The 26423-nt window shown below is 35.3% G+C and overlaps 1 protein-coding gene and 1 pseudogene across 2 annotated transcripts in view; both read left to right on the top strand.

The window, feature by feature from the left end:
- TDRD3 (tudor domain containing 3) overlaps positions 1–26423 on the top strand; it is a 189963-nt gene that overhangs the window by 131501 nt on the left and 32039 nt on the right. For both annotated transcript variants that reach the window (XM_023196216.2, XM_023196217.2), the window contains exons 11-12: positions 14026–14876; positions 19685–19810. In XM_023196216.2, the coding sequence (XP_023051984.1) occupies positions 14026–14876; positions 19685–19810 (977 nt within the window). The remainder of the gene's footprint in view (positions 1–14025; positions 14877–19684; positions 19811–26423) is intronic.
- On the top strand, positions 15370–15438 carry LOC111529329 (annotated as a pseudogene).

The raw sequence follows: 26423 nt of genomic DNA, 5'->3' as shown, positions 1-26423 counted from the left end.
CCAAGACTGAGGAGAAGTGTTGGGGCAATCCAAGTAGAGGGAGCACTATGTATACAGGCGTGGAGGCATCAGAGCACCAGTTTCCTGTGCCTGGGAATATATGGTAGAGGCAGTGCTGTGAGGAGAGAATTGGAATTGGTAGGCTAGAGCCAGATTCAAGGATTTTGTCCTAAGGAGTTTTAGTTCTGTCCAAATGTGATACAAAGGCATTACAGGGTTTTTGGCATAAGAGCCATGAGGTTTATTTTGGTGCTTTAAGAAAAAATTTCCTGTCTGCAAAATGGAAAATAGGGTAAGATGGGATTGAGATTGAAAACAGGCGATAGTTGTATGTGTTGTGGGGAATTATTCATTCAATAAATGCTGTATTTTATTTAGTATTTAAAATACCTCATTCAGAAAACTCAGGGAAGTAGACTGATTTTGTAGCTCTTGTCCCAAAGATGCTCACTGTCCAGTGTGTGAGACAGAAGAAATCATAAACTAAAGGAATATAGGAATGCTTACTTTCAAAGGATTTCATCATTTACTTAATGTAAAACAAAGCAACACTGAACAAAGTGTAAGTGCTTAGCAGAAGTTATTTTGAAAACAATAATCAGATTTGATCTGGTATATTTGTAACCTGTAATAATATTTAGTCTTTTATTTCAAAGTTTTATTGCCAAAATAAGACCTACCAGTTGTTTTGAATGGCTAGTAAATAATCAGACATACTTGAAAACACTGTTTGGTTTGCTATTTGATTGTTTTAAAGGTTTACCTTACTGGGACCTGATTGCACCATTACTAGCAGCTTTTCTGACCCTAAACTCTCTTTGATGATGTTGGCATCACACAGAAGAGATTCATGATAACACACATAAGTACCAATAGCTAGACAATAAAGTGATACACACACACACACACATGCATATATATATATATGGAAGATTATAGTGCTTGTAGCTCTTTCTTATATTCTCTTGGCTGTGTCTTCATGGGTATGATGAAGATAACAGGATTGATGGGAAAGCTGTGTGTTGGTTGCCCTCAGGTATCTTTAGCAGGGATCGTTGTGTTACTTTCTCTTGTTGACCTTCTCACACTACTAAGTGCCAGTATTCTTAGGTGAGCTGGGGTATATTGTAGAACGAACGAACAAACAAACAAACAAACAGTTGAGGCAAGCTACTGAATTGTTTTTGAGCTCATTTTAAGATAGCATGTAATTTTAATTGGAGTTAAAGCCCAGAGTAAATTTTTACTTTTATTAAGTTGAATCTCCACTTTGGTGGAAAATTTGGTTATTTTCTGTAAATCTCTTGTTCTAAAATTAACTCTTCATGGATGGGAGAAAATGTTGGATATTTTTCTAAAACAAATCTAGACAGTGTTTCAGGATAACATCTTAATATTTAATGGTTACATGCGTTATAGACAGCTAATGAAGAGAGTTAAGATCTTATTTATGTTCATATTAGCAGCATCATTATTTGAGTCTGTTATAGACTCAAATTGACATTACCAAGCAGTAATTGTGATTCAGTGGTATGCATATATTTAGGGTTTAAAAGGTTTGTTTTTCTAATACAGTTGCATAAACAAATCTTTCTTGTTTCTATGTTGCTGATGCATAAGCTGTCTGAGTATTTTGTTTAGTTTTAGTACCCCTAGAAGTCAGAATTTAGTGGAGTAAGCCTTGGCTTGGATGGACTTGTTATATCATGATATCAGATTCTGGACAGTATGTTGTCAGGCTGGTTGGAAAAAATATATATATTCTAATTTTTAAAAGTTTCATTAGAAATAATTGATTATCACATTTACTTTTCTTAGAAATTTTTCTCAGCATTGACTTTTTGTTATATCTTTAAATTGGAATAAAACATAATTCTAGTTGACATTTTTATTAATATTCTGAACAAAGTGAGGTTGGATTACATTGTTTTCTGTTACCAAATGAAAAGGACAGGATACTGGAGCAGATACATACAACTAATTCCACCACTAAACTTACAGCTCTTGAATACTAGTTGTATGTCTTTGGGTGAGATATAGAACTATTAACCTTAATTTTCTCATCAGGAAATGGAGAAGTAGTGACAGCACCTATTGTAGGGCTACAGGATCATTGGGAAGATCAAATTAGATAATGTATATGAAGTGCTAAGCACAGTGCTTGGCATCAGCAACAGCAGCAGATGCAACAGCATCCTCCACTCATCATGTATCATCTCCACCTTCATTGCCCTACTTCAGGCCTTCATCAAAGCTTTCATCAGACTTTCACCATTTTTTGCAGAACCTTATCATCCCATTCTCCATATTGTGATCAGTGACCTTTCAAAGCACAAACTTGATCACACTGCCTGCTGGCTTAAAATGCTCCATTGACTCTTCTCATTGGCAGGATAAAATTCAGACTACACTATATATATTGTTTTTATGGTGTTCCATTACTCTTATTTTCTGTGGATTTTGTGAAAATTAGTATTTATATTGGTTAACAGGATATAGATGTAAAGAATCTGTTTAGATATTAGCAGATATAAGGATAACATTAATGGTTGATATGTACTTCACATCAAGTTGCAGGTCTTTGATAGTTCACGGAAGGTGTCTTTTTGGCTTTGTTTTTGCCTTTTTTTTTTTTTTTAATTCAAGTTTCAGGTCACTTTGGATAGTTTGCCTTGTAGATTTACTGCTTGAACTTTGAAGACTGAAGAACAGGGACCTCACAAAGGGAATGTAATATAATGATAATAGAGAAAATATGTATATATTAGGCTAGAAGTTATTGTTAGGGATTTCCTCAAGAATCATCTATATATTGACTATAATGTATATTTATATCTTATTGCATCAAACAGCATTACTGCATATTGATGGAAATCTATGGTAGTGTGCCTGTTTGGAAACCAGGGATAAATGGTTGCTATGTGAGTAAAGTCATCAACTGCCAGCACAGCCAAAAGCAGAAGAAATGTATAGCTATCTACCCACAGCCTATCACTTTCTTTTTATTCCTAGCCATCTCTATGGGCTTCCCAGCCCTTGACTCTTTCTTCCTGTAAAGCTGATTCCTTTTTACCATTCCATTCTTTTTGAAGTACAAATGTACCCAAATTTCTAGATAGTACTTTAAGCTTAACTTGAATTAATTATTTCCAATTCTATTTGTGGACAACTTGTTACCTTTAATAGTTAATAGTCTGTGCCAGAGCCACTTAGTATCTAGTCAACAAACAAGTACAGATTAAGTGCTGAAATTGAGAGCGTTTAGAAACCCCTTTAGCAATTTGATTGTACCTAAACATTTGTTACTGCATTTTACAAAAGTAACAGTCAGCGGCAGATTGGAAATTAAAACCAGAACCAGCAGCTAAAACAAAAACCCTGGTCTTTCACTACAGTGAGTTTGAAATGTTCTGGTTTATGTTGTTAGGACATTGCAGTCTCTGGATTTACCTGCATTCTGACAGCATGACACTTTTTGTCAGAGTAACAAGGCCAGGCAGGTAGTTTAAGATGGTAGGCACAGTACCAGGTGGGAAGTGAAAATATACTACACTGCTGCCTCCTCTGAGACAGCCATGCAGTGAGGCGCCCAAGCTTCATGGAGAGGCTGTCTCCAGTCCTCAGTCCTAGTCTTTAAATGCTCCCAGCCCTGGCCCTGGACCTGTGTGGTACGTGAATCTTTAGGTAATTCTGGTGCTGGCTGTTGAGCCCCTCTCAAGCTGTGCATCTTAACACTGGAGGCTCCACATCCAAGAGGGACACACTGTCTCCACTGTGCCTTTTCTGAATTCCTGGCCCACAGGATCTGTGAGCATAATAAAGTGAATGTTCTTTTATGCCACTAAGTTTGAGTAATGGTTTGTTACGTAATTGTAGTATTGGGGAAAAATCCCTAAAAATTGGCCTCACGTAGAATTGTGATTTAGAAAAAAACACTGGTGAGTGAAAAAACCTTGTCCTGCCATTGGTGTGTTGCTTTTTAAGTCATTATAGTATTTTAACTTTGTAAATACATGTAAAAAAGTAGTTAATAATTTCAATGTCATATTTAATTGCCTAGGTATGTGTGAGTTCTAGGCTTCATCTTTTATGAACCTTAAATTATGCTTAGTGCATTATATACATGGATGTTTTCTTAGACTAATAATGTATCCAGCACTAAGCTACAAACATCTCCAGACTTTACTAAGAGCCAAACCCAAAGGACCTAATTTTTCAGAACTAGTCTCTGTAAAATACCATGAAAAGAGCCTGTGTAGGTTCCTTTTAGCCCGCAGTTTTATTAGAATATTATTAGGGGCATTTCTAAATTTGAATGATCCTAATATACTCTGCTCTGAATTTTTGAAATATTAGACGTTTTATCTAATATAATTGAGCATTAGTAAACTGAAGAAGTTTCCTCTGTTGTAGGGTTTTCATATTAAATCTACATTGTTTTAAATTAATTTAATTTCTTTGCATATGGTAATATTACTTTTTGGTACTTGGATCTGTAGAAGATGGATATAGCTTTTCTTAGAATACTAGAACACATGAGCCTCTTTTTCATTTTTGCTGTTATTTTCTTCCTCCTCATTTAATTGTCCGTTCACTTACATATTTATTAACCATAAGATAAAATAATAAGTGTCACTTATTGAGCATCTGCTATGTGCCAGGGACTATGCTAGATGCTTTGCATACTATTAATTCATTTTATCATCTGCAAATACAAAATATATATTATTTCCATTTGACAGATAAGGAAATAAGCTTGTATATTAATATTTGAATTAAAGCAAAAATAACATAAGATTGTTATTTCTAAATGGTTTTTGACCCACAAGTCTAGTGCCTCATATATAAATACCTGTTTATCAACAAGAGAACCACATCTGACTTTACCCAAGTAGCTAAATTACTCAGATACATGTATTTTCATTTAATGGATCAATTTGTCCATTAGTACTTTCTTTAACCCTGGCAGAAAAATGTTTTTATAGTAATCCTAACCTGAGTTTCATGATGAAATACTGAAAATAACTCATGGTTATTAATGATTTAATGCTAGTAGTATAATGGTAACTTTGTTGAGGTTTAAACTGGGGTCTGGAATCTACTCAGTTAATCCCAGCTCTACCCTGTGCTCGTTGTATAACCTTGTCAAGCCTCTTCAGCTTCCTTATCTGTGAAATAGGGATGTTATAACTGTACTCTGAGGTAAGCTTATTTGATTTTTTAATTATGTGAGAAATTTTACTAAACTGGAAAATTTTTTCTTATTTGTATTTGTAAGGACTAGCTTGGGCTTTGCATGCATTGTAGATGGGACTAAACCAGGGAATCTTTGCAGTTGTGTTGTTGATGTGTGTGGCACTTTTTCTCAGAATTCTCATTATTTGTTCATTTATAACAGCAGTAGTCTTATGCTTTATGCTAACTTTTAAAAAATTGGCTTTTCTCTGTTTTTTTTTTTTTTTAAAGGGGCTTTGAAACACCAAAAAGTTAGTTCTTTGAACACTGGGCATCTTAACTATGTTTATTTTGAGCTTAGTCTTCAGTTTAATATGTGTCATATCTATAAAGATTTTAATGAGAACAGGAAAACAACTGTATATATTTGAATAATTATACAAATTATAATTGAAAGAAAAATACCATGCCAAATTAAAACTAATGTTAATTCTTGTGATCATTTTTTTCTGAGATCTGGTGTTTTTATTTAGCATAATGGACATCAACTTTATGTATTGGAATATACAATAATTTTTCCTTTGAAATTAATAATTAATGTTGATTATGGCTTTACTTAGAATTTAAGCAGGTTTCTAGCCCAGGATCTTTGTATGTGTTGTTCTCTCCTCTTGGACGACTCTTCCCTACTTTCTTTGCATTTCCTCTCATTAGGGCTCATGTAAACACCATTTCTTCAGAGACATTTTCCCTCTACATTGCTGTACTCCCCACTCCTAGTTTTTTCATAAGTCGATTTCTTTCATAGATTTTATTACAGCTTTAAGCTACATTATTTGTTCTTTTTACCTATTTGTTGTCTACCTCTGCCCATTATAACTAAGCTTCACAGGATAGAGGACAATGTGTCTTACCTACTGCTTTCATATAGAGTGACTAGGAGAGCGTTGACAACGCCACCAGCAGTCAATGCTCAGTAACTATGATGAGTATCAGTGAAGGAAAGAGGTAAGTAGCATCATCCCAGTTTTACAAGGGTCACACAGCTGCTCAGTGGTAGGACTGGAATTTAATTCCAGTAGTCAGTCTAATTCCAAACACTTTGTTTGGACCCAGGAGAAAGCAGTTTTATATCTATTCTCAAATTGAATCATTGCCATAATCCTGTGATAAGAATCATTACTCACATTTTACAAATGAGGAAACTGGAGTCCTTTGTGACTTTGTCAAAGGTGCATTACTGTAAAACTAGAGAAGCAGTTTATTTGGTCTCAAGCTCAGTGTTCTCTAGTGAAAATCAGAGATGGCTTTTATAAGCTTACTTTTTGTGTGTTGTGGAGTCTTTTTCTGTGATCATTTGAACTCAATCTAATTCTACCCTAATGTGCTTTGATGCATACTTCTCTTAAAGGAGTAAAAGTAAAGGAGTAAGGAGTAAAAGTAAAGGAGTACGTTTTCTATTTCAATCTTGCAGCCTTAGCTAAGCCCAGGTAATGGTGTTAAACAGGTAGCAATTTTGAACTTGGAGGCTTGTTTCATTCCCAGTGTTTTCAGTAATTCTGTCTTTCTTTCAGCAAATATATACTGAGTGCCACTTATTTGCCTGATTCTGTCGTAGCTAAGCACTAGAGAAAACAATGCTGAGCAAGACTCACACCCTACTCTTAACATAGTAACTATGTAAAAAATATTTAAAGCAGCCTTTTCTTAAAAAAATATAATACTGAAATGAATGAGATACCTGTAGTCACTAAACTGGAAAGATGCCCATGAGATACTGTTCATTTTAAAACTGAATTGTAGCCCATGAGATATAGCATGAGTCTACTTTTTTTTGTTAAAAAAGAAAGTGTATGGGCTGGGCGTGGTGACTTATGCCCATAATCCCAGCACTTTGGGAGGCCGAGGCGGGCAGGTCACCTGAGGTCAGGAGTTCGAGACCAGCCTGACCAACATGGAGAAACCCTGTCGCTACTAAATATACAAAAAAATGGCCAGGCATGGTGGCACGTGACTGTAATCCCAGCCACTCAGGAGGCTGAGGCAGGAGAATCACTTGAACCCGGGAGGCGTAGGTTGCCGTGAGCAGAGATTGCACCATTGCACTTCCAGCCTGGGCAATAAGAGTGAAACTCGGTTTCAAAAAAAAAAAAAAAAAAAAAAGAAAAGAATGTGTATGAATTATATAAAAGAGAGTAACCTGCGAAACTGTGAATAATTACTGTATCTGGAAGTGGGATTGGATAAGCAGAAGGTGGAACTTTCTTGTACACATTTTTCTAATGATAGGCTCAAGAGTAATTTTTTTCTTTTTAAATATTTCTTAGCATTTTTAATATAGAAAAAATTAAAGGATGTAGAGAAAATTTTTATATGGAGAACGTTTATAGATATACTATATTTTAAGTGAAAAACAGTATTAGAGTATGATTTTGATTTTCTGATGTATCTAAATTTTCTCTGTAATGTGACTTTCATAATATGACAATAAAGAAGTTTTTATTAAAGCATTCTTCCTGCCCTGTTTTCATTAAGAATCAAATAAAAACAAATAAACAAGAAAACTAAAGCAAGGTAAAGATCCTAGCTAAAAATGGGAGTTGGTGGTAGTGGGAATGTATAAATAGGGAAGCACCTTATTTTCTGATTTTTGGTCTTTCCTGATGTGTCACCAATTAAGTTTATTTGCTGTCCCAGCTAACATTTATTGGGTGCTTATTAAAGCCAGATACTGTTCTAAGTACTTTCATATAATCCTCTGAGGTATGCTCTATTATTACCTCCATCTTAAAGATGAGGCTCAGAAAAGTTAAATGTTTTGCCTAAGGTTACAGAATTAGTAAGTGGCACCCCATGATAAAAAGCTATATAGTCTTTCTTTTGCTATTTCTAAGTGCCAGTTTGTGAACTCTAAATACCAATCCAATTTTCAATAGAGGTTTATGTTTTTCTGCATTAATGGAAAGAGATTATTAATTTTAGGTCAGGATTCTGGCAATCCTAGTGTCCAAATGTATTTTTCAGCCCCATCAGGGATTGTGAAAGAGCCTTTGTGATTTCTACATCTCACCAGAAATGAACAGATACGGGTTATAAAATTAAAGCTAACATGTTGTTGGTTACATTGTGGGTTTTTTTCTCCCCCTCTGGCAGCTTGGCATAATGGAAAAATCCTGGGTTTTAGCTTCAGTTACATTTCAGTTTAATTCTGGCTTTAGCATTGTCTACCACAAGCCTTTAGTTGAGTCACATTCCTTTGTTTCTTCACTTGCAAAATAAAGATGATAATACTGCCCTTTTAGGATGGTTGTGAAGATTACATGAAATGATGTAGGCAAAAAACCTTTAACATAGAGTCAGGCATATAGTAGGATCTTCATAAATATTAAGGCATTTCTTCAGGTAGGTGTATCAGAATAAAATGAGGATTAGCCTTGGGAAACAAATTCTACCTGATTTTCTACTATAGAATGCAGGTACAACTGTTGCTGGAGAATATTCTGCAAAAAAAAGTGTTAATATGTTAAGATGCCTGATTAATTTAGTACATACTTATACACAGACTTAAATGATTTGTGGCAATTAATAAGTTAATTCTTAATTATTATTTTAGTTTATTTATTTATTTATTTATTTATTTATTTATTTATTTATTTATTTATTTTTGAGGCAGAGTCTGGCACTGTCTCCCAGGCTAGAGTGCAGTGGCACCATCTCTGCTCACTGCAGCTTCCACCTCCCAGGTTCAAGCAATTGTCCTGCCTCAGCCTCCCGAGTAGCCGGGACTACAGGTGTACACCACTATGCTCAGCTAATTTTTGTATTTTTAGTAGAGATGGGGTTTCACCATGTTGGCCAGACTAGTCTTGAACTCCTGACCTCAAGTGATCCACCCACCTTGGCATCCCAAAGTGCTGGGATTACAGGCATGAGCCACAGCACTGGTCCTGTAATATGTTTTTCTATCTTTTTTTTTTTTTTTTGCTAATCTTTTCTTTTTTCTGCTGTTTAATGTTAAATATTACCCATTTCTACTTGTGCTTTTTTTTTTTTCACCTTTTCCTTTGGGCTGATTAAAAAAAAAAAGTGATGCATTTTACTCTGCTGTCTGTACAGAAAAATATATTAATATATTTATTAGAGTGATTGCAGACCTGAGCTGTGCTGCCCCTTGCTATCTAATGTAGTTTAGAATGATGATGTCTTCTTAAAAAGGGTAGAGGAGAACAATTAGATTCTGACCGGGGAACCAAGGAGCTGCCTTTTCAGTTGATTTGGGATATATTCCTTAGTTTATTTAAAATTGCTTTTCTGGCTGAGCACGGGGCTCACGGTAATCACAGCACTTAGGGAGACCGAGGCAGGTGGATCACCTGAGGTCCGGAGTTCGAGACCAGCCTGGCCAACATGGTGAAACCCAGTCTCTACTGAAAATATAAAAATTAGCCAGGCGTGGTGGTCTGCACCTGTAATCCCAGCTACTTGGGAGGCTGAGGCAGGAGAATTGCTTGAACCAGGAAGGCGGAGGTCGCACTGAACCAAGATTGTACCACTGTACTTCACCCTGGGTGACAGAGTGAGGCTCCATCTCAAGAAAGAGAGAGAGAGAGAAAGAAAGAGAGAGAGAAGGAGAGGGAGAGAGAAGGCAGGCAGGCAGGCAGACAAGCAGGAAGGAAGGAAGGGAGGGAGGGAGGAAGGAAGATTGCCTCTCCCACAATTTAATAATTGAGTATATTTATTATGTGTTTAATAGATGAGCTCAGTTTCAAAATACTGACTTTATATATGACTCTATGATTTAACTAACCTAAGATAAAAGGTATTGGGCTTAAGGAAATCCAGGAATGGATGATGAATCCAAGAATGATTGGAAATCCAAGAATGACTTCTTAAGTATTTCATTTTCAGTGAAATGGATATATATGAAAACTAACTTCTTTTAAAAACACAATTTTCGGCTGGGCACAGTGGCTCACACCTGTAATCCCAGCACTTTGGGAGGCCTAGGCGGGTAGATAATGAGGTCAAGAGTTCGAGACCAGTCTGGCCAACATGGTGAAACCCCATCTCTACTAAAAACACAAAACTTATCCAGACATCGTGGCAGGTGCCTGTAATTCCAGGTACTCGGGAGGCTGAGTCAGGAGAATCACTTGAACCTGGGAGGCGGAGGTTGCAGTGAGCCAGATCACGCCACTGCACTCCAGCCTGGGCAACAGAGCAAGACTTTGTCTCAAAAACAAAACAAAACAAAACAAACAAAAAACCCCCCACAATTTTCACTTTCTACCTCTGTGAGTTTATTTTACTGTATTAAGGAAATTCTTTTTTTTGAGATGGAGTCTCGCTCTCTCGCCCAGACTGGAGTGCAGTGGCGCAATCTCCACTCACTGCAAGCTCTGCCTCCTGGGTTCACACCATTCTCTTGCCTCAGCCTCCCGAGTAGCTGGGACTACAGGTGCCCATCACCACGCCCGGATAATTTTTTTGTATTTTTAGTAGAGACGGGGTTTCACCATGTTAGCCAGGATGGTCTCGATCTCCTGACCTCGTGATCCGCCCTCCTCGGCCTCCCAAAGTGCTGGGATTACAGGCGTGAGCCACCACGCCCGGCCTTTTTTTTTTTTTTTTTTGAGACAGGATCTCACTCTGTCACCCAGGCTGGAGTTCAGTGGTGCGATCTCAGCTCACTGCAGCTTCCACCTCCCAGGTTCAAACAATTCTCCCACTTCACCCTCCCGAGTAGCTGGGATTACAGGGCCAGGCCACCAAGCCTGGCTAATTTTTGCATTTTTAGTAGAGACAGAGTTTCACCATGTTGACCAGGCTGATCTCGAACTCCTGACCTCAGGTGATACACATGCTTTGGCCTCCCAAAGTGCTGGGATTACAGGGGTGAGCCACTGCACCTGGCCAGGAATTCTTATTTTTTAAAAATAATTTTCTTTGTAAATTTTACTCTCACTATGTTATCTCAGCATAGTAATGGAAATGAAATATGTTCATTATTAACAAAATTACTAGTTTTATTCTATAGTCTAATGTACATCATCGTCAGTTCAGTAACTGAAAATAATATTTTAAGTACTAAGTGTAATGATTTTTCCTCTTTATTATCAGCAGTTTCCTAAGCTTGTTTATTTGTTAAATAATAAGCTCTTCAGGAATTTGTCATTCTATTTTCTAGGATAGTACTTTTGCTGTAAGAAGGTTGGTGCATGAGAGTGCTTGAGTACATAAATGAAAGTGTTAATTGTTAGTAAAAACAATAATAAAAAATTAGAAATTCTTTAAGTAGATTGGATCTGGAACAAAGTGAACAGATTTTATATTTTCCTATTAGTATAGTTCTCCAGTATAGTTCCATAGACCCATAGTACCCCTTAATTCTAAATTATAGATTAGGAAATTTTTAATGTTTTCCTTTGAGAAGAATTGATATCAAGTTCTGCCACATCTGCCAAGCCTGGTTGAACTTTCATTTTGTATACATCATTATTCATCCTTCATTTGTAGTCCATTATACTTAGTTACTCTCATCATGACTTAATTTTTTCCCTACCTCCTGATTATCATAGATATTAGGGGCCCTCACTGGAATAATATAAGAAAAAATTGATCCCTAAACGGCAGATCTGAAAAGCTTACTCCCCAAATATTTATTTATTTAATGTACCATACAAGGGACCTTACTTTACTTCTCTCTGTTAAGCCTCATAACACCTATAATAAAACTATCTTGGAGACTATTGATAATGCATATAAAGTGCTAGTGTGGGCTATCTAATACATAGCAGATAATCAACAGGAGGCAACTGCCGCTTTTATTCTCTAAAAATGTCTGGAACAAAAGCCAATACATGCCTTCTGTTGAAAGTGCTCATTTGGGTCCTGATTTTGGTCACTGCTGTTCTTCCTGGAATCTTTACTCCTGAACAGTAAACAATGCCAGCAGAAACTAAAAGTAATCATTTTTCTTCTCTCTAAAGAAAAATTTAATATTGACTGCTTTTGTTAAAATAAGACATTATATTATGTTTATTAGGCAGATAATCTTGAGGGAAAGTGTTTTTTGTCTTTTTTTTAAAGATCTCTCTTATGGCCTTGGCTAATATTTGAAATGTTGTATCTTAGAAAAATCTTCATTCTTTGTCACAATTAAGGGGTGGTTTGACTGGATTACTTTTTTCCTTAGAAAATATTCCATAATTTTAAAGGTAAATTTAAATTCCAAAATTTGTAGCCTTTTGGCTTCTAGCTTCCATTGGTTCGGTTGAGAATGAGTTTTTTTGGACCACTTCGAGTCTTTTTTTTTTTTTTTTTTTTTGAGATGGAGTCTTGCTCTGTCACCCAGGTCGGAGAGTGGTGGCACAATCTCATCTCACTGCAACCTCCATCTCCCAGGTTCAAGCGATTCTCTTGCCTCAGCTTCCTGGGTAGCTGGAATTACAGGTGTGCACCACCACACCTGGTTAATTTTTGTATTTTTAGTAGAGACAGGGTTTCGCCATGTTGCCCAGGGTGGTCTCAAACTCCTGGCCTCAAGCGATACACCTGCCTCAGCCTTCCAAAGTGCTTGGATTACAGGTGTGAGCCACCATGCCTGACCTGACCACTTTGAACTTTGATCTTTAATTGATGACCTGTTTTGTCACTCAGTAACCTTTAAACCTTTATTCCTGTTGTTTTAAACAATCTACCAGATACCTTTTGGCCTCTATTCCTGTTGTTTTAAACTATCTACCAGATACCTTTTGGCCTCCGGTGGCTGTTTGGAAATGTTTTGGGGCAAGTTTTGACAGTCAGCATGCCTGGGGATGCTGGGGGAGGGTCCTTTTGGCATTTTGTATCTGTAGGCCAATGAAGTTAATTTTCTTGTAGTTAATTTCCTTGCAACAGAGGGAACAGTCTCACCCAAGATGTCAGTGGAGGCTCTCATTGGAAATGTTGTAACCCTGGGGAAATATAAGAATAATTACAGTTGCATGTTGATTATGATGTATGATGAGAGAAACAAGACACATACACCAAAGACCAATGAGTATGTTTGGTATGTTTGGTAATCGTGTTATAGACATGCTAAGTGAAATTATGGAGGAAGAAAGTATAAATGACATGGTACAAACTGAAACAATAAAAATCACTATGTTAAATACAGCCATTAAAAATTATCTATATATATTTATCATGTTACTTCTTGGACATTATAGGCACTGTTACGCTTAGTAATGTTTCTGACACTTTTTTGGTATTTCCGCTTTTGACATTTTTCTGTATTTCCAAGTAGTACCTACTCTTAATTACTTTGACAGATCAAGAAAATTAACTCTTTTGTATAGTAGGATATCTATGTGTAACATAAACTCTTTTTTTATAGTAGGATATCTGTTTGTAACATAAACATTTAGCAATTCCCAGATCCAGAAAGATTTGAAAAGAAACATTTTTGCTAAGGCTAGAACATGGCTGATAATAATAGCTATATATTTGTACTTGTGCAGTTTCATAGCAGTTTCTGAGTTAGCAATTTGCAGATCTGTTTCATTAATGTTTTAGGAGATGATTTACCAGAATAGCATATGTAGGTAGCTGTATTGTAAGAATTTGGATTATCACCATTTTTCTGTGGTCCATTTTACTACTTTATTAATGTTGCTGACTAAGAAAACTGTACATTAGAAATGCAGGACTCCAAGGAAGCAGAGAAGGAGTAAGATAATGATGTAGGAAGATGGAAGATTTTAGAATAGTAGTTTGATAATTTTGTATTAATAGAATAAAGCATTTTAAAATAATTATTAATGCAGAGTCTTCATCTTAATTTGCATATGGTATACTTTTACCTTTCAGAACCTAAATCACAGCCACAGCAGCTTCATCAGGGACAATACAGATCGTCAAATACTGAGCAAAATGGAGTAAAAGATAATAATCATCTGAGACATCCTCCTCGAAATGATACCAGGCAGCCAAGAAATGAAAAACCACCTCGTTTTCAAAGAGACTCCCAAAATTCAAAGTCAGTTTTAGAAGGCAGTGGATTACCTCGAAATAGAGGTTCTGAAAGACCAAGTACTTCTTCAGCATCTGAAGTATGGGCCGAAGACAGAATCAAATGTGATAGACCGTATTCTAGATATGACAGAACTAAAGATACTTCATATCCTTTAGGTTCTCAGCATAGTGATGGTGCTTTTAAAAAAAGAGATAACTCTATGCAAAGCAGATCAGGAAAAGTTCCCTGCTTTGCAGAGGCAAAAGAAAATCCACTTCCTCAAGAATGTGTAGATTATAATAATCAAAAACGTGGGAAAAGAGAAAACCAAACATCTATTTCTGATTATTTTTATGACAGGAAATCACAAACAATAAATAATGAAGCTTTCAGTGGTATAAAAATTGAAAAACATTTTAATGTAAATACTGATAATCAGAATCCAGTTCGAAGTAATAGTTTCATTGGTGTTCCAAATGGAGAAGTAGAAATGCCACTGAAAGGAAGACGAATAGGACCTATTAAGCCAGCAGGACCTGTCACAACTATACCCTATGATGATAAAATATTTTACAATAGTGGGCCCAAAAGAAGAACTGGGCCAATTAAGCCAGAAAAAATACTAGAATCATCTATTCCTATGGAGTATGCAAAAATGTGGAAACCTGGAGATGAATGTTTTGCACTTTATTGGGAGGACAACAAGGTATGGATGCTTTAAAGATACTATACACTAATATTACTAAATGTTACATTCTAGTGGGAGTTTCTAGAAGCTGTCACTTTGGAACTATGAGTTTTTTCCTACTATTGTGCCTGTTTAAAATCTTTGAACAAATTTATAGATATATGAAGGATAAACAAAATATTTAATATTTTTATGGATGCCTAGGGACAATCTATCCCATAAGATTTGGTTAAGTTCAGTTTGGTTTTAGCTTACATGCCAGAAAAATATTGTAAAAGTAATTATGTGAAGTTGAACTTTATTTTACTTATCATCAGCTGAATTCCATACGTTTGCTTTTCACTCTGGTAAAATTACGCTGATTCACAAGGAAGAAAATCAGTTGAGTGGCACAAAATGAAATTCTGCAGATTTTCAGTTAAAGAAAATAGTACACATTCAGCCTACTTTTTAAAAAAGTTAACATGTAAATTAATTATTTATCTTGTAATGATTTAAAAATTATTAAACCATTGCTTCTCGGCCTTTTGGCTAAGATCAAGTGTAAAAATTATTAAACCAATTTTTAGTTTTATATTGTGGCTTAAGGGAAAGAGAGAAATTGTAGGGGAAAGGAGGAAGGAAAGACAGAAGATGAGGGCAAGAAAGAGTATAGTGGGTCAAGTAAAAGCCTAGCCAAGAGTTAGAAGACCGGCACAGTGAGAACAGGAAAGGGAAAGGGACAGAGAGACCATCAGAGAGAAGGGGACTTGGCACGTTTTTTTTTTTTTCCTTCTGCCAACCTGCTCTTCTGTCAGCTAGTCTTCTCATCCTTGAGGGCTTGGCTCAAACCTCACCTCCTAGAAGAAGCCTTCTTTGACCTGCCCCATACTTCTACTTACATTATTCTCTTAATTAGTGCCTTAATCACTTTTTAAAATTTATCACAACTTGTAAATATTTTTTGTTTTGGTTCTTGAATTGGTATCTCTTTGCACTACGATGATATTAAGTTCCCTGAAGGCTGGACTCTATCTGGTTTTCATCTGTAGTCTTGCTTCTTTCACAGTATAGGGACTTCATAATTATTTGTTAACTCTGTTAATTAGTTAATCGTGGAGAGAGCACTTATATATGAGGAAAGTAGGATGGTGAAGGGATGAAGACAATAGCAAGGTAATAAAAATGTGTGTAAGGGAGTTACAGAGCAAAGGGTCTGGGAGGATGTGAGAAGCAACTCAAAAGAGGAAAAATATTTTAAATATTCTTGTTTTTTTTTTTTGAGATCACTCTTGTTGCCCAGGCTGGAGTGCAATGGCATGATGTCAGCTCACTGCAACCTCTGCCTCCCAGGTTCAAGCAATTCTCCTGCCTCAGCCTCCCGAGTAGCTGGGACTACAGGAATGCACCACCATGCTGAGCTAATTTTTTGTATTTTTTTAGTAGAGACAGGGTTTCACCATGTTGGCCAGGCTGGTTTCAAACTCCTGACCTCAGGTGATCCACCCGCCTCGGCCTCTCAAAGTGCTGGGATTACAGATGTGAGCCACCGCACCTGTCCAAAATAAATATTTTATAGGTTGCAGTTGATACAGTAAGGGTGTGCCTATGAGAGTGTGTGGCTAAAGGGAATGGTATAAGTAAAGGTAACTGAAGATTTCAAGGAATTGAAATTCACATTAGGGATTTGGGTGGATCCTTTATTAAGGATGCTATAGGATTTGGGGTCAAGAACCAGGCCTTCTTGTGTTCATTAAATAATGAGGTATAAGCAGAGTGTTAGATGTTGCCTGATGATAGAATAAGGAGTACAGAATGAAACAGCTAGATAGCATAGGCTTTTAAGGTTTTTGTGTGAGTGGGATGATGATTGTTTAGAAACAGCATCTCTGTCACATCTTTACGTAAGCCTGGAAGGAAAGGAAGAGACAGCACTGTGTGTCTTTTCTTTTTCTCTGGAATAGCAAAAGCCTGGTATTCCCAGGAATACCAGCAGATTTGGAACTATTTCATATGGCCACTTCCTGGCTATTAGGAAGGCTTGAAACGCAGATGCAGGTGGTCTTCACTATCCAGATTCTTATTCTTCCAACTCAGACCACTTACTTTCCAAAATTCAGGAACTATTTGTTTTGAGTAGTGGGAGATTCATTATATTTAGCTATTTCTCCTTTATGGTGGAGGCAAGAAAAAGTGAAGTACTTGGAAATCAATGTTTATTGAGCCAATAGTAGCTACCTTAGAAATAATAGTCACTATATCTGATGCTCCCATGAGAGGTTAAGATGAGGATGGAAAAGTGTTTTCTGTATTGGATAATGTGGGGTTATTGGTGACCTTGACAAGAGCAGAAGTAAGAGATTGGAATTCACCAAGAAATGTTCAAAATGTTTGAAAGGCTTGGTAAGTGACTCTAGCTTCATTTCCATAGGAGAATATGGGAATTTCAGGGAAGTTCTTCTTCCTTTAGACTGCTAAACTAGTTCAGCTATTTTTTCCTTAACTGAAACATTATAACAACTTCCATATTGATTTCCTTGCCTGAAACTTTATTCCCTGTAAATTTGTCACCAGTATTGCCACCACTGTGATCCTGGTCTTAGACCATGTCATTCCTTCTAGTTAAAAGTCTTCACTTGTAGAATAAATATAGATTTTAGCCTTTTTATTGGATTTATATCCCAATAAACCCATCGTAAGTTGAAAATATCGTAAGTCAAAAATACATATATCTTAGTCATGCTAAGATATAGCATGATTCAGTGTTTGTTTAATTTACCTGAACTGGCATAATTTGGCAACTCAGAACAATTTACAGAACACAAAAGTATGGGGCTAAGAAATAAAGGAAGAGGGGAGAGATCGGAAGGTGTAACAAGAACTCTAAGATGAGGAAAATTACAGCATCATGTCTCTAAACTTGCTAACATTCAGACCTGGAAAGGAAACACCATGAATTCACTTACTACCTTTGTAATATTAAATATACTAGTTAAAAACCAACTATTTTGAGGGTAACTCAGTTTTTAGAAGGATGTGAAAAATATGAATTTTTGTTGCCTTTAGCATTTTCTAATTCTAGCAAACCTCTTAAGAGATACTATTATTGGCTGGGTGCGGTGGCTCATGTCTGTAATCCCAGTACTTTGGAAGGCAGAGGCGGGCAGATCACCTGAGGTCAGGTGTTCGAGACCAGCCTGGCCAACTGGTAAAACCCTGTCTTTACTAAAATACAAAACTTAGCCAGGCGTGGTAGCACGTGCCTGTAATCCCAGCTACTCGGGAGCCTGAGGCAGGAGAATCATTGGAACTCGGGAGGCGGAGGTTGCAGTGAGCCGAGATTGCACCACTGCACTCCAGCCTGGACGAGAGAGGAAGGAAGACTCCATCTCAAAAAAAAAGAATGATACTATTAGAGTAGATAGTGTTATACTATAATAGAGCATTCAAATACCCTAGCTTGAAGAAAACATTAACAGCAATTTGTTCTTTGTTTCCATTTCACATTTACTAAGCAACATTCAGACTTACAATTTGTGTCCTGAATGGGATGATCTGTACTGAAAGATTACTCTAATCAGATGATTTATTCCCAGTTAATTTAATAGATAAATAGAGCTATATATATTTTAACAGATAAATTTTAAAATTGTAGTTAAGCAATATTCAGACCTACAGTTTGGGTCCTGGATAGGATGATCTGTACTGAAAGATTACTGCAATCAGATGACCTATTCCCAGTTAATTTAACAGATAAATTTTAAAATTGTAGTTACTGGCGAGACACAGTGGCTTATGCTTGTAATCCCAAGACTTTGGGAGGCCAAGTAGAGAGGATCACTTGAGGCCAAGAGTTTGAGACCAGCTTGGGCAACCTAGCAATACCCTGTCTCTGAAAATTTTTAAAAATTAGCCAGGCATGGTTGTATGCATCTATAGACCCAGCTACTCGGGAGGCTGCAGCAAGAGGACAACTTAAGCCCAGGAAGTTGAGGTTGCAGTGAGCTGTGATCATACCACTGCATTCCAGCCTAGGCAACAGAGTGAGAACTTATCTCTAGAAATAAAGATAAATAAATAAGTAGATAAAATTGTGGTTATTAAGTAAAGCAGTTCCTTGTGAGTTTGTTAATATGCATCAGTTCTTAGAGCCTGCTAACACTAAGGAAACTGGTAAGTCTCTAGATTTGCAATGTCTTTAATCCTATAAATACTGGATCTAAGTGATGGGCTTAGCTTCTTACCTGACATTCCTACTTCATTCCAGCCACTTATGATGACTGAAACAATGAGCCGCCTTTTTGCAATTTTTTCTTTTTAGTCAGATATTTCTGTTTTTAAAATAAATAACTCCATAGTTATATATTCTGATTAGTATATAAGAATTGTTGGCTGGGCACAGTGGCTCATGCCTTTTATTCCAGTACTGTGGGAGGCCAAGGCAGGCAGATTGCTTGAGCTCAGGAGTTTGAGACCAGCCTGGGCGACATGGTGAAACCCCTATCTCTGCAAAAAATGCCAAAAAAGTAGCCAGGCGTGGTGGCATACATCTGTAGTCCCAGCTTCTTGGGAGGTTGAAATGGGAGGATCACTTGGGCTGGGGAGGTGGAGGTTGCAGTGAGCCAAGATCTTGCTACTTTACTCCAGCCTGGGTGACAGAGCAAGACCCTGTCTCAGAAAAATAAAAAGAATTGTCTTACTAATGTTAGTCAAAGGGTTCCAAAGGTAAGTTTTCCTTCTAAAAAATATTACACATTGGAACACTTTAAGAATTTGCATTTCCCTCAAATATTGCCCTTTATAGACAATACCAACTGTCATATTTAAAACTCCTTTTGCCCCCTCAGTTTTACCGGGCAGAAGTTGAAGCCCTCCATTCTTCGGGTATGACAGCAGTTGTTAAATTCACTGACTACGGAAACTATGAAGAGGTGCTACTGAGCAATATCAAGCCCATTCAGACAGAGGCATGGGTACGTGATACATATTCTGTACAAAGGCATAAACTATTTTGAAGAAAATACATAGCTCTAAATAATTGATAACCATACAAAATTTGCAAGTGGAATAATATTTTGAATTTACTTATAACTGGCTACCCCTAAAGTAAGATTTGCATTTAATGCTTACACTGAACTACAATAAAAATGAATGCATTGGAATTACTTTTTTTGTATAATGTTTTGTTGTATTATGCTTTGGAAATAGGTGCCCTTATTTACATGTTTGCCAAAAATTTGTACGTGTGAAATGGGTTTTTATGCATATTTTGTTTTTTTCCCAGTTTGTTACTTTGAATTTTACTAAATTATGTCCAGCAGTTGTCAAATTCAAATCTCTGTTGGATATGCATATATCATTTATTATTTTAGTTACAGGTGAAATTAAGAAAAACACTTTAAGTTATATACAATTTTACACTGCATTTACTGCATATATATTGACGTATATATGTACAGGTTAACTATAAATTATCTGTTTGCTAATTATTGGATTAGTTTTGTTACCAAATGTTATGTCAAAGCTGTGTGATAAATTTGATGATGTAACTTAGAACTTACTGGCCTCATGGAGTCCATTTTAGAAAGAACTTATGTGATTGTATATAGATTGATTCTTACATTTAGGCAAAAACAGGAATACAAGACATATTAGAATGAGCTCTGTGAAGTTTTTCGTAATTCTTTCATTTAGTTTGTGAGTAGCTGTTAATAAATTTATTGTTATAAGCCAATATCAACAAATATGTTGGTATTTTCCTAAAATAGCAAAATATTCTAGAAAATCACATCATCCAGACAGTAGCTTTCATCATTGAAGGATACATTATTTTCTCATGAACTGCTTTTAGTTTTGGTCTTCTAAAATGTTTCTGTCATATCTTCAGTGGCACCCCTTCTCCACCTTCCAAAAAGAGAAATAAAATGGCAACAAGAAAAACAAAAACTCTAATAGTAGTAATAATGTTTTGGGCCATGGATCTTTATTTTTTGGCTTTTTGTTCTAGAGAAATTATTTTCTAGATAATTTATTATTTCAACTTTTACAACATAAGATTACTAATGGCTCAATGTTTAATTAAGAGATTGTTTTCCTAACTCTTATTCTCTAAACTTTAATTGCTCTTTGCCTAAAAACCCCAAATCATCAATATCTAATTTACATCTTTCTTTTCTTGGAGAAACTTGGTGTAACTATATTTTTACTCTTCCGAGAGGTTCTCATATGATGGCTATTTTCATTCTCTTTTCCATTAATACACACATTTTAATCTAGTTTTGATGATGAAAGTAATTATTTATTGAATCTGTATTTCTAGAAGTTGAGTCCTGGTTTGCTATTTATTATGTTCCCAGTTGTTTTTAGCCATAGCAGTTAAAGATTCAAAATACAATTCTTATGTTATTTACTTCTTATTTTTTAGAAGACTTAATAAGAGATTAATTTTATTCTTCTCTCCCTAAAGAAAAATTTAGTTTTCTTACGTGGTTTCTTCTCTCCTTCCTTTTGCTGTTCCAGGGTGGCCATAGCTGATGAGCACATATCTTATTCCTCACTGTAGCTCTTCTATTGAGAGGTGTTTGGTCCTGAAGTGATCATTTTCTTTCTACAGTCAGTGCCTTTTCGTATTTCTCCCTTAAGAGTCCTCATTGCTTTATCCTTGATTTTAGGTCTATATAAACTTAGCTGGAAAATCAGTTTATCAGGTGTCACAGCTCATTTAATGATTCTGTTCTAAACTACAGCAATACTTTCATATTCTTCCTACTTATTTATGAATATTTATCTTTTATTATGTCATTTATTAACCTATTTTCTTTTTCTGCAGTCAACTTAAAAATCTTTTATAAAATATTTGAAATATTTTACAGAAAGAAGCAGGATAGAATCACTAAATCTTTTGGAGGGTCTGGTATTTCTTTTCTCATACTTTTATAATCAAGTGGTTGTTGATGTTTTATGAATTTGCATAAGTTACTATAATAAACATCTCTGGATCATGCACATCATGATCAGCCTTTCTTCTTTATCTGCATAAATAATTAACTTAGTTGAGAGAAATATCTCCTCGAAATATAGAGGCCACCAGCTTAATATATCTCGACCTATTTGTATTTTAAAAAATATTTGTGTGCACATAGATGTCAAAAAACCCTGGAGAAATATAGTCTGTGTTGCTGTCAGTACATGTAATGTGGAGTTAGTATAGCATTCTCTTAGCCCCTGGAAGTATTAATGTTGGGGTCTTTGAGTACTTTTCAAAAATTTTGGTGAAGAGGAAACTATAACAAGTTTTAAGTCAATCAAAAATGTACAAAATTATCAAAAAACAAAACATTCACTCTACCAATAAGAAGGTAACTGTAACTGAGAAATCATACTAGAAAAATTAAAGGGCTGCAAAGCTGCAGGGAAATGGCTAGAGAGGACTTAGCACAATTACACTATGAATTGTGGAATTTTTAATTTTTTAACTTGTTCACTATATATGTGCATTACAATTTTTTTATTGTGAAATGGTATTGTATCTTTTATTAAGATTTATGTTTGTTATTGCCACAAGATTTTGGAAAACTCCTGTTTTCCTAAATGTAGCAGTGATCATTTAGTGAAGATTTTTTTAAACTAGTTTGCAGAAAAACAGTCAGAAAAGCCTGCATATAAGCCAAAAGCCTTTGTAGAAAATTAGTTGCTTGTATTGTCTTTTAAAAGTATAAGCATAAATCATTAAATAAAAAAGCATGATATATGAAGTGACTCAATGACTAAGTTAATAGCTCGTTGTATGGAAAATTAAAATAAAAATCAAGTTAATACTTTAAATGTAAGTGTTAATGTTTTTCTCATGAAATTTAGAAATTATTTGCCTTAAATTTGTCAGTAGGCCAAATATTTATTTCTCCTTTTCATGTGGATATATATTTTTACTTCTAGAACATACGCACTCGGGGAGTATATTTTTGAAATATTTTGAAAGTGTTAATGTTGGTGTCTTTGAGTACACATTTATATGGCCAAAATGTGTGTTTTGATTATTATTAAATACTAATTTTCTTCAAAATGATTCATTAAACTTCTGTTGTAATCCTGATTTATTTGTTCTAGCTAGATTTCACCTGTTTTTTTTTTTGGCTATCTTAAGATATTCTATCTTAATGATGTCTTTATTGCAGTGAACTTTCTAGTTAACACACATGAGATGTGTTATTATTTAATAATAATAATATCTCCTCGAAATATAGAGGCCACCAACTTAATACATCTCTTAGCCCCTGAAAGTATTAACTGGATAAATACTCATTATTAACTGGATAAATGCTCTTATTTATCTCAAAAAATGAGTTCTTTGAACATTGTAGGATTTTTCTTATTTTAGCAAAGTAAATGAAGCATTATGGAGTCTCATGTTTTACTAGTAAAATTACATATGGAAAAAAAAACATATTTTCTATTTCCTACCACTGTATGAGAAAACTTTAGGGGCAAAGAAAACCTGCTACTTTTGTTTTCCACAGGCCCTTTCCAAATTGGTTCCTTTAAACTCTAAAACTAATTCCAGGAAACCAGTAAACAGATGCCACAGGCAATTTGGAAGCTTGTAAAATACCCTGGTGCTGCTGGTCAGGCAAACTTTTTGTGTTGTTGCTTCTGAATTGCTCTCCTAAACCTGGGAAAACATTGTTGGGTCCTCATTTGCCATAAATATTCATGACCTGAATTTTATTGAGACTTCTATATCCTAAGAAGTGTTTTAGAGTGTGTTGATATCTAAGCTTTCTTTTTAAAAGTTCATAGTATCTGCTTCTTGGTATCAGGAAATGATCATTGTTCAGCTATTATTTCAACTATAAAAATGATTATTATGTAGGTAATTGTTAGTTCTAAGACCTTAACATACAATGCACATCATCTTGGCCAGTACTTCTGGAAAGTAATAGGCAAATTGTTATTGTCTTTTAGGTTGTCATCCTATCTTAAGTGTTTTTCTATAGAATACTCATTTATTCAACAAATATTCATTATGTGTCTAGTACATCTCTTAGGTGTTGGGCACTGTTCTAGGTGAGGGTATACATAAGTCTATAAAACACAAAAATCCCTGCCCTCTGCACAAAGATAAGAAACTCATAGTTTTTATTATATGAAACAAACTGAAATATCTGATTAGGGTCTGAATTCTTCTTGAAGCTTTAAACAAAATACGAGTACAGAAAATGTTATTTACTGAAGTTTTAATTTAAGTAATTACAGATTATTATTCCATATTAGTTTAAAGATAAAATTAATGTGGAAGAAGAAGGCATAACTTAAAGAATTGTATCTCTTTAAAAAGTTCTTATGGCCGGGCACGGTGGCTCAAGCCTGTAATCACAGCACTTTGGAAGGTGGAGACGGGCAGATCACGAGGTCAGGAGATCGAGACCATCGTGGCTAACCCGGTGAAACCCCGTCTCTACTAAAAAAATACAAAAAACTAGCCGGGCGAGGTGGTGGGTGCCTGTAGTCCCAGCTACTCAGGAGGCTGAGGCAGGAGAATGGCCTAAACTCGGGAGGCGGAGCTTGCAGTGAGCTGAGATCCGGCCACTGCACTCCAACCTGGGCGACAGAGCCAGACTCCGTCTCAAAAAAAAAAAAAAAAAAAAGTCCTTATATATTTTATCTATTTAAAAAGTAAAATTTGTAGGAGGGTTTGGGTTCTTTTTTGTGATAATTATGTATATTTTCATGTTACCATACTTTAAAATGAAGAACTATCAATCTCAAGTTTTAGTTTTGAAGTAACTTTGTATACAATTTATTTTACGGTGTCATCCTGGGAAGCATATGTGAAAGTTACCTTTTCAAATTCAAATAATATTAATAAGAAGCTATAAATTATTCCATCACTATTATAATATTAAAAAGAAAAATAGAATCTTCCATAATTCTAATGAGGAGGGTGATGGAGAGTTGTGATACATATAATAATGAGTTTAAAATGAGTACTAAATATAGGTCGTGTTAGTAATTTTAATGGCATAGTTATAAAATTAGGCTCCATCTAGTTTTATTTGATAATAAAATATCATAGTAGATATTAAGAAGGACAATTCTTGTAAAAACCATTGACCTCAGAGGAAGATTAGAATTATGTAACAGTGTGGTTTTGCCAATTAGTATTTAGTAAACAATACAAGCACCTATGTGACCCAAGTCCAGAAGATTTTTCATTTTTACTGATAAGTTCTTAAATAAGTTAGTGGTTATAATTTTTCATACTTACTGGTTAAGGTCACTGAAATACATCTTCTTCTACCACACATATTTTGGGAAACTTTCAGAGATTGCCGTGTGAGCAGTGTTCATTTTCTTTTGTAATATAAACAAGAGTAAATCAGAAAGAAACCGTATGGCTAGTTTAGCGCCATTCAAGAATGTAATTTTCAAATCATGGTACATGGAACTTAGGGATTCCATGCAGTATCTTTAAGCTTTCTTTTAGTAAAGTTTGGTTGTATTAGATGGTGCTTTATTTATTTCTTCCTCATCTGTCACCCAGCCTTTTACAGTTTTTGTGGGAGGTTGTGGATTGTACAAAAACACTTTGCTGGAGATATAAGAACTGCTGACACAGAAGGACAGAGCATTTATTAATAAATGTATTCCATATGCATAAATGTTACCTTAAAATTTGTTCATATCTAACCCTTAATTCCAAATTCAGTTTGTGATAGTTAAGCCTAATGGAATATTATGGAAAACTTGAGATTTAGTTTTGACCTAGCTATATTATTCAGTGGGGACATTTTAATTGACCATTTAAAATAATACTTTAAAAAATGCTATTTTAATAACCTGTACAAAATATTGTTTGAATTCTAATATCTGATAATAACATATTATGATCTATTTAAATAAACCATATGTAAAAACATATTTAAAAGGTTTCTGGGTATTCTGAGTTTTCCTTTATTGAGCAATGAAAGTATAGATTGTTTTTTTTTTTTTCTGAGGGTGAAGTAAATCCCAAAGTGAAATAACATGGCAGAATATTACCTAACACATGCCATCACTCTTTTTAAAGTTATTTTAAGAATAATGCAGCTGTTTCTAACTTTAATTACAATTCATAAAATAATTTAAGCCTCAAATTATTTAACTATTATTAAGTGGACATTAGTTCCACTTCATAGTTAAACAAATTTGGAAAATGCTAGATTAAAAATATTAAGTATTAGGTTATACTATTTGAAAGTATAACATAACTATTTGAAAAACCTATAGCATTCTTTTTATTTTTCTATTCTTTCTTTCTCTTTCCTTTTTTTTTTTTTTTTTTTTTGAGATAGAGCCTTGCTCTTGTTACCCAGGCTGGAGGGCAATGGCATGATCTTGGCTCACTGCAACCTTTGCCTCCTGGGTTCAAGCAATTCTTCTGCCTCAGCCTCGCTAGTAGCTGGCATTACAGGCACCCACCACCACCCAGGCTAATTTTTGTTTTTTCAGTAGAAACAGGGTTTCACCATGTTGGCCAGGCTGATGTTGAACTCCTGACCTCAGGTGATCCACCTGCCTTGGCCTTCCAAAGTGCTGGGATTATGGGTG

Source organism: Piliocolobus tephrosceles, chromosome X (assembly GCF_002776525.5).
Source record: "Piliocolobus tephrosceles isolate RC106 chromosome X, ASM277652v3, whole genome shotgun sequence".
NCBI classification, from domain to species: domain Eukaryota; kingdom Metazoa; phylum Chordata; class Mammalia; order Primates; family Cercopithecidae; genus Piliocolobus; species Piliocolobus tephrosceles.
This window is presented reverse-complemented; position numbering and strand designations above follow the sequence as displayed.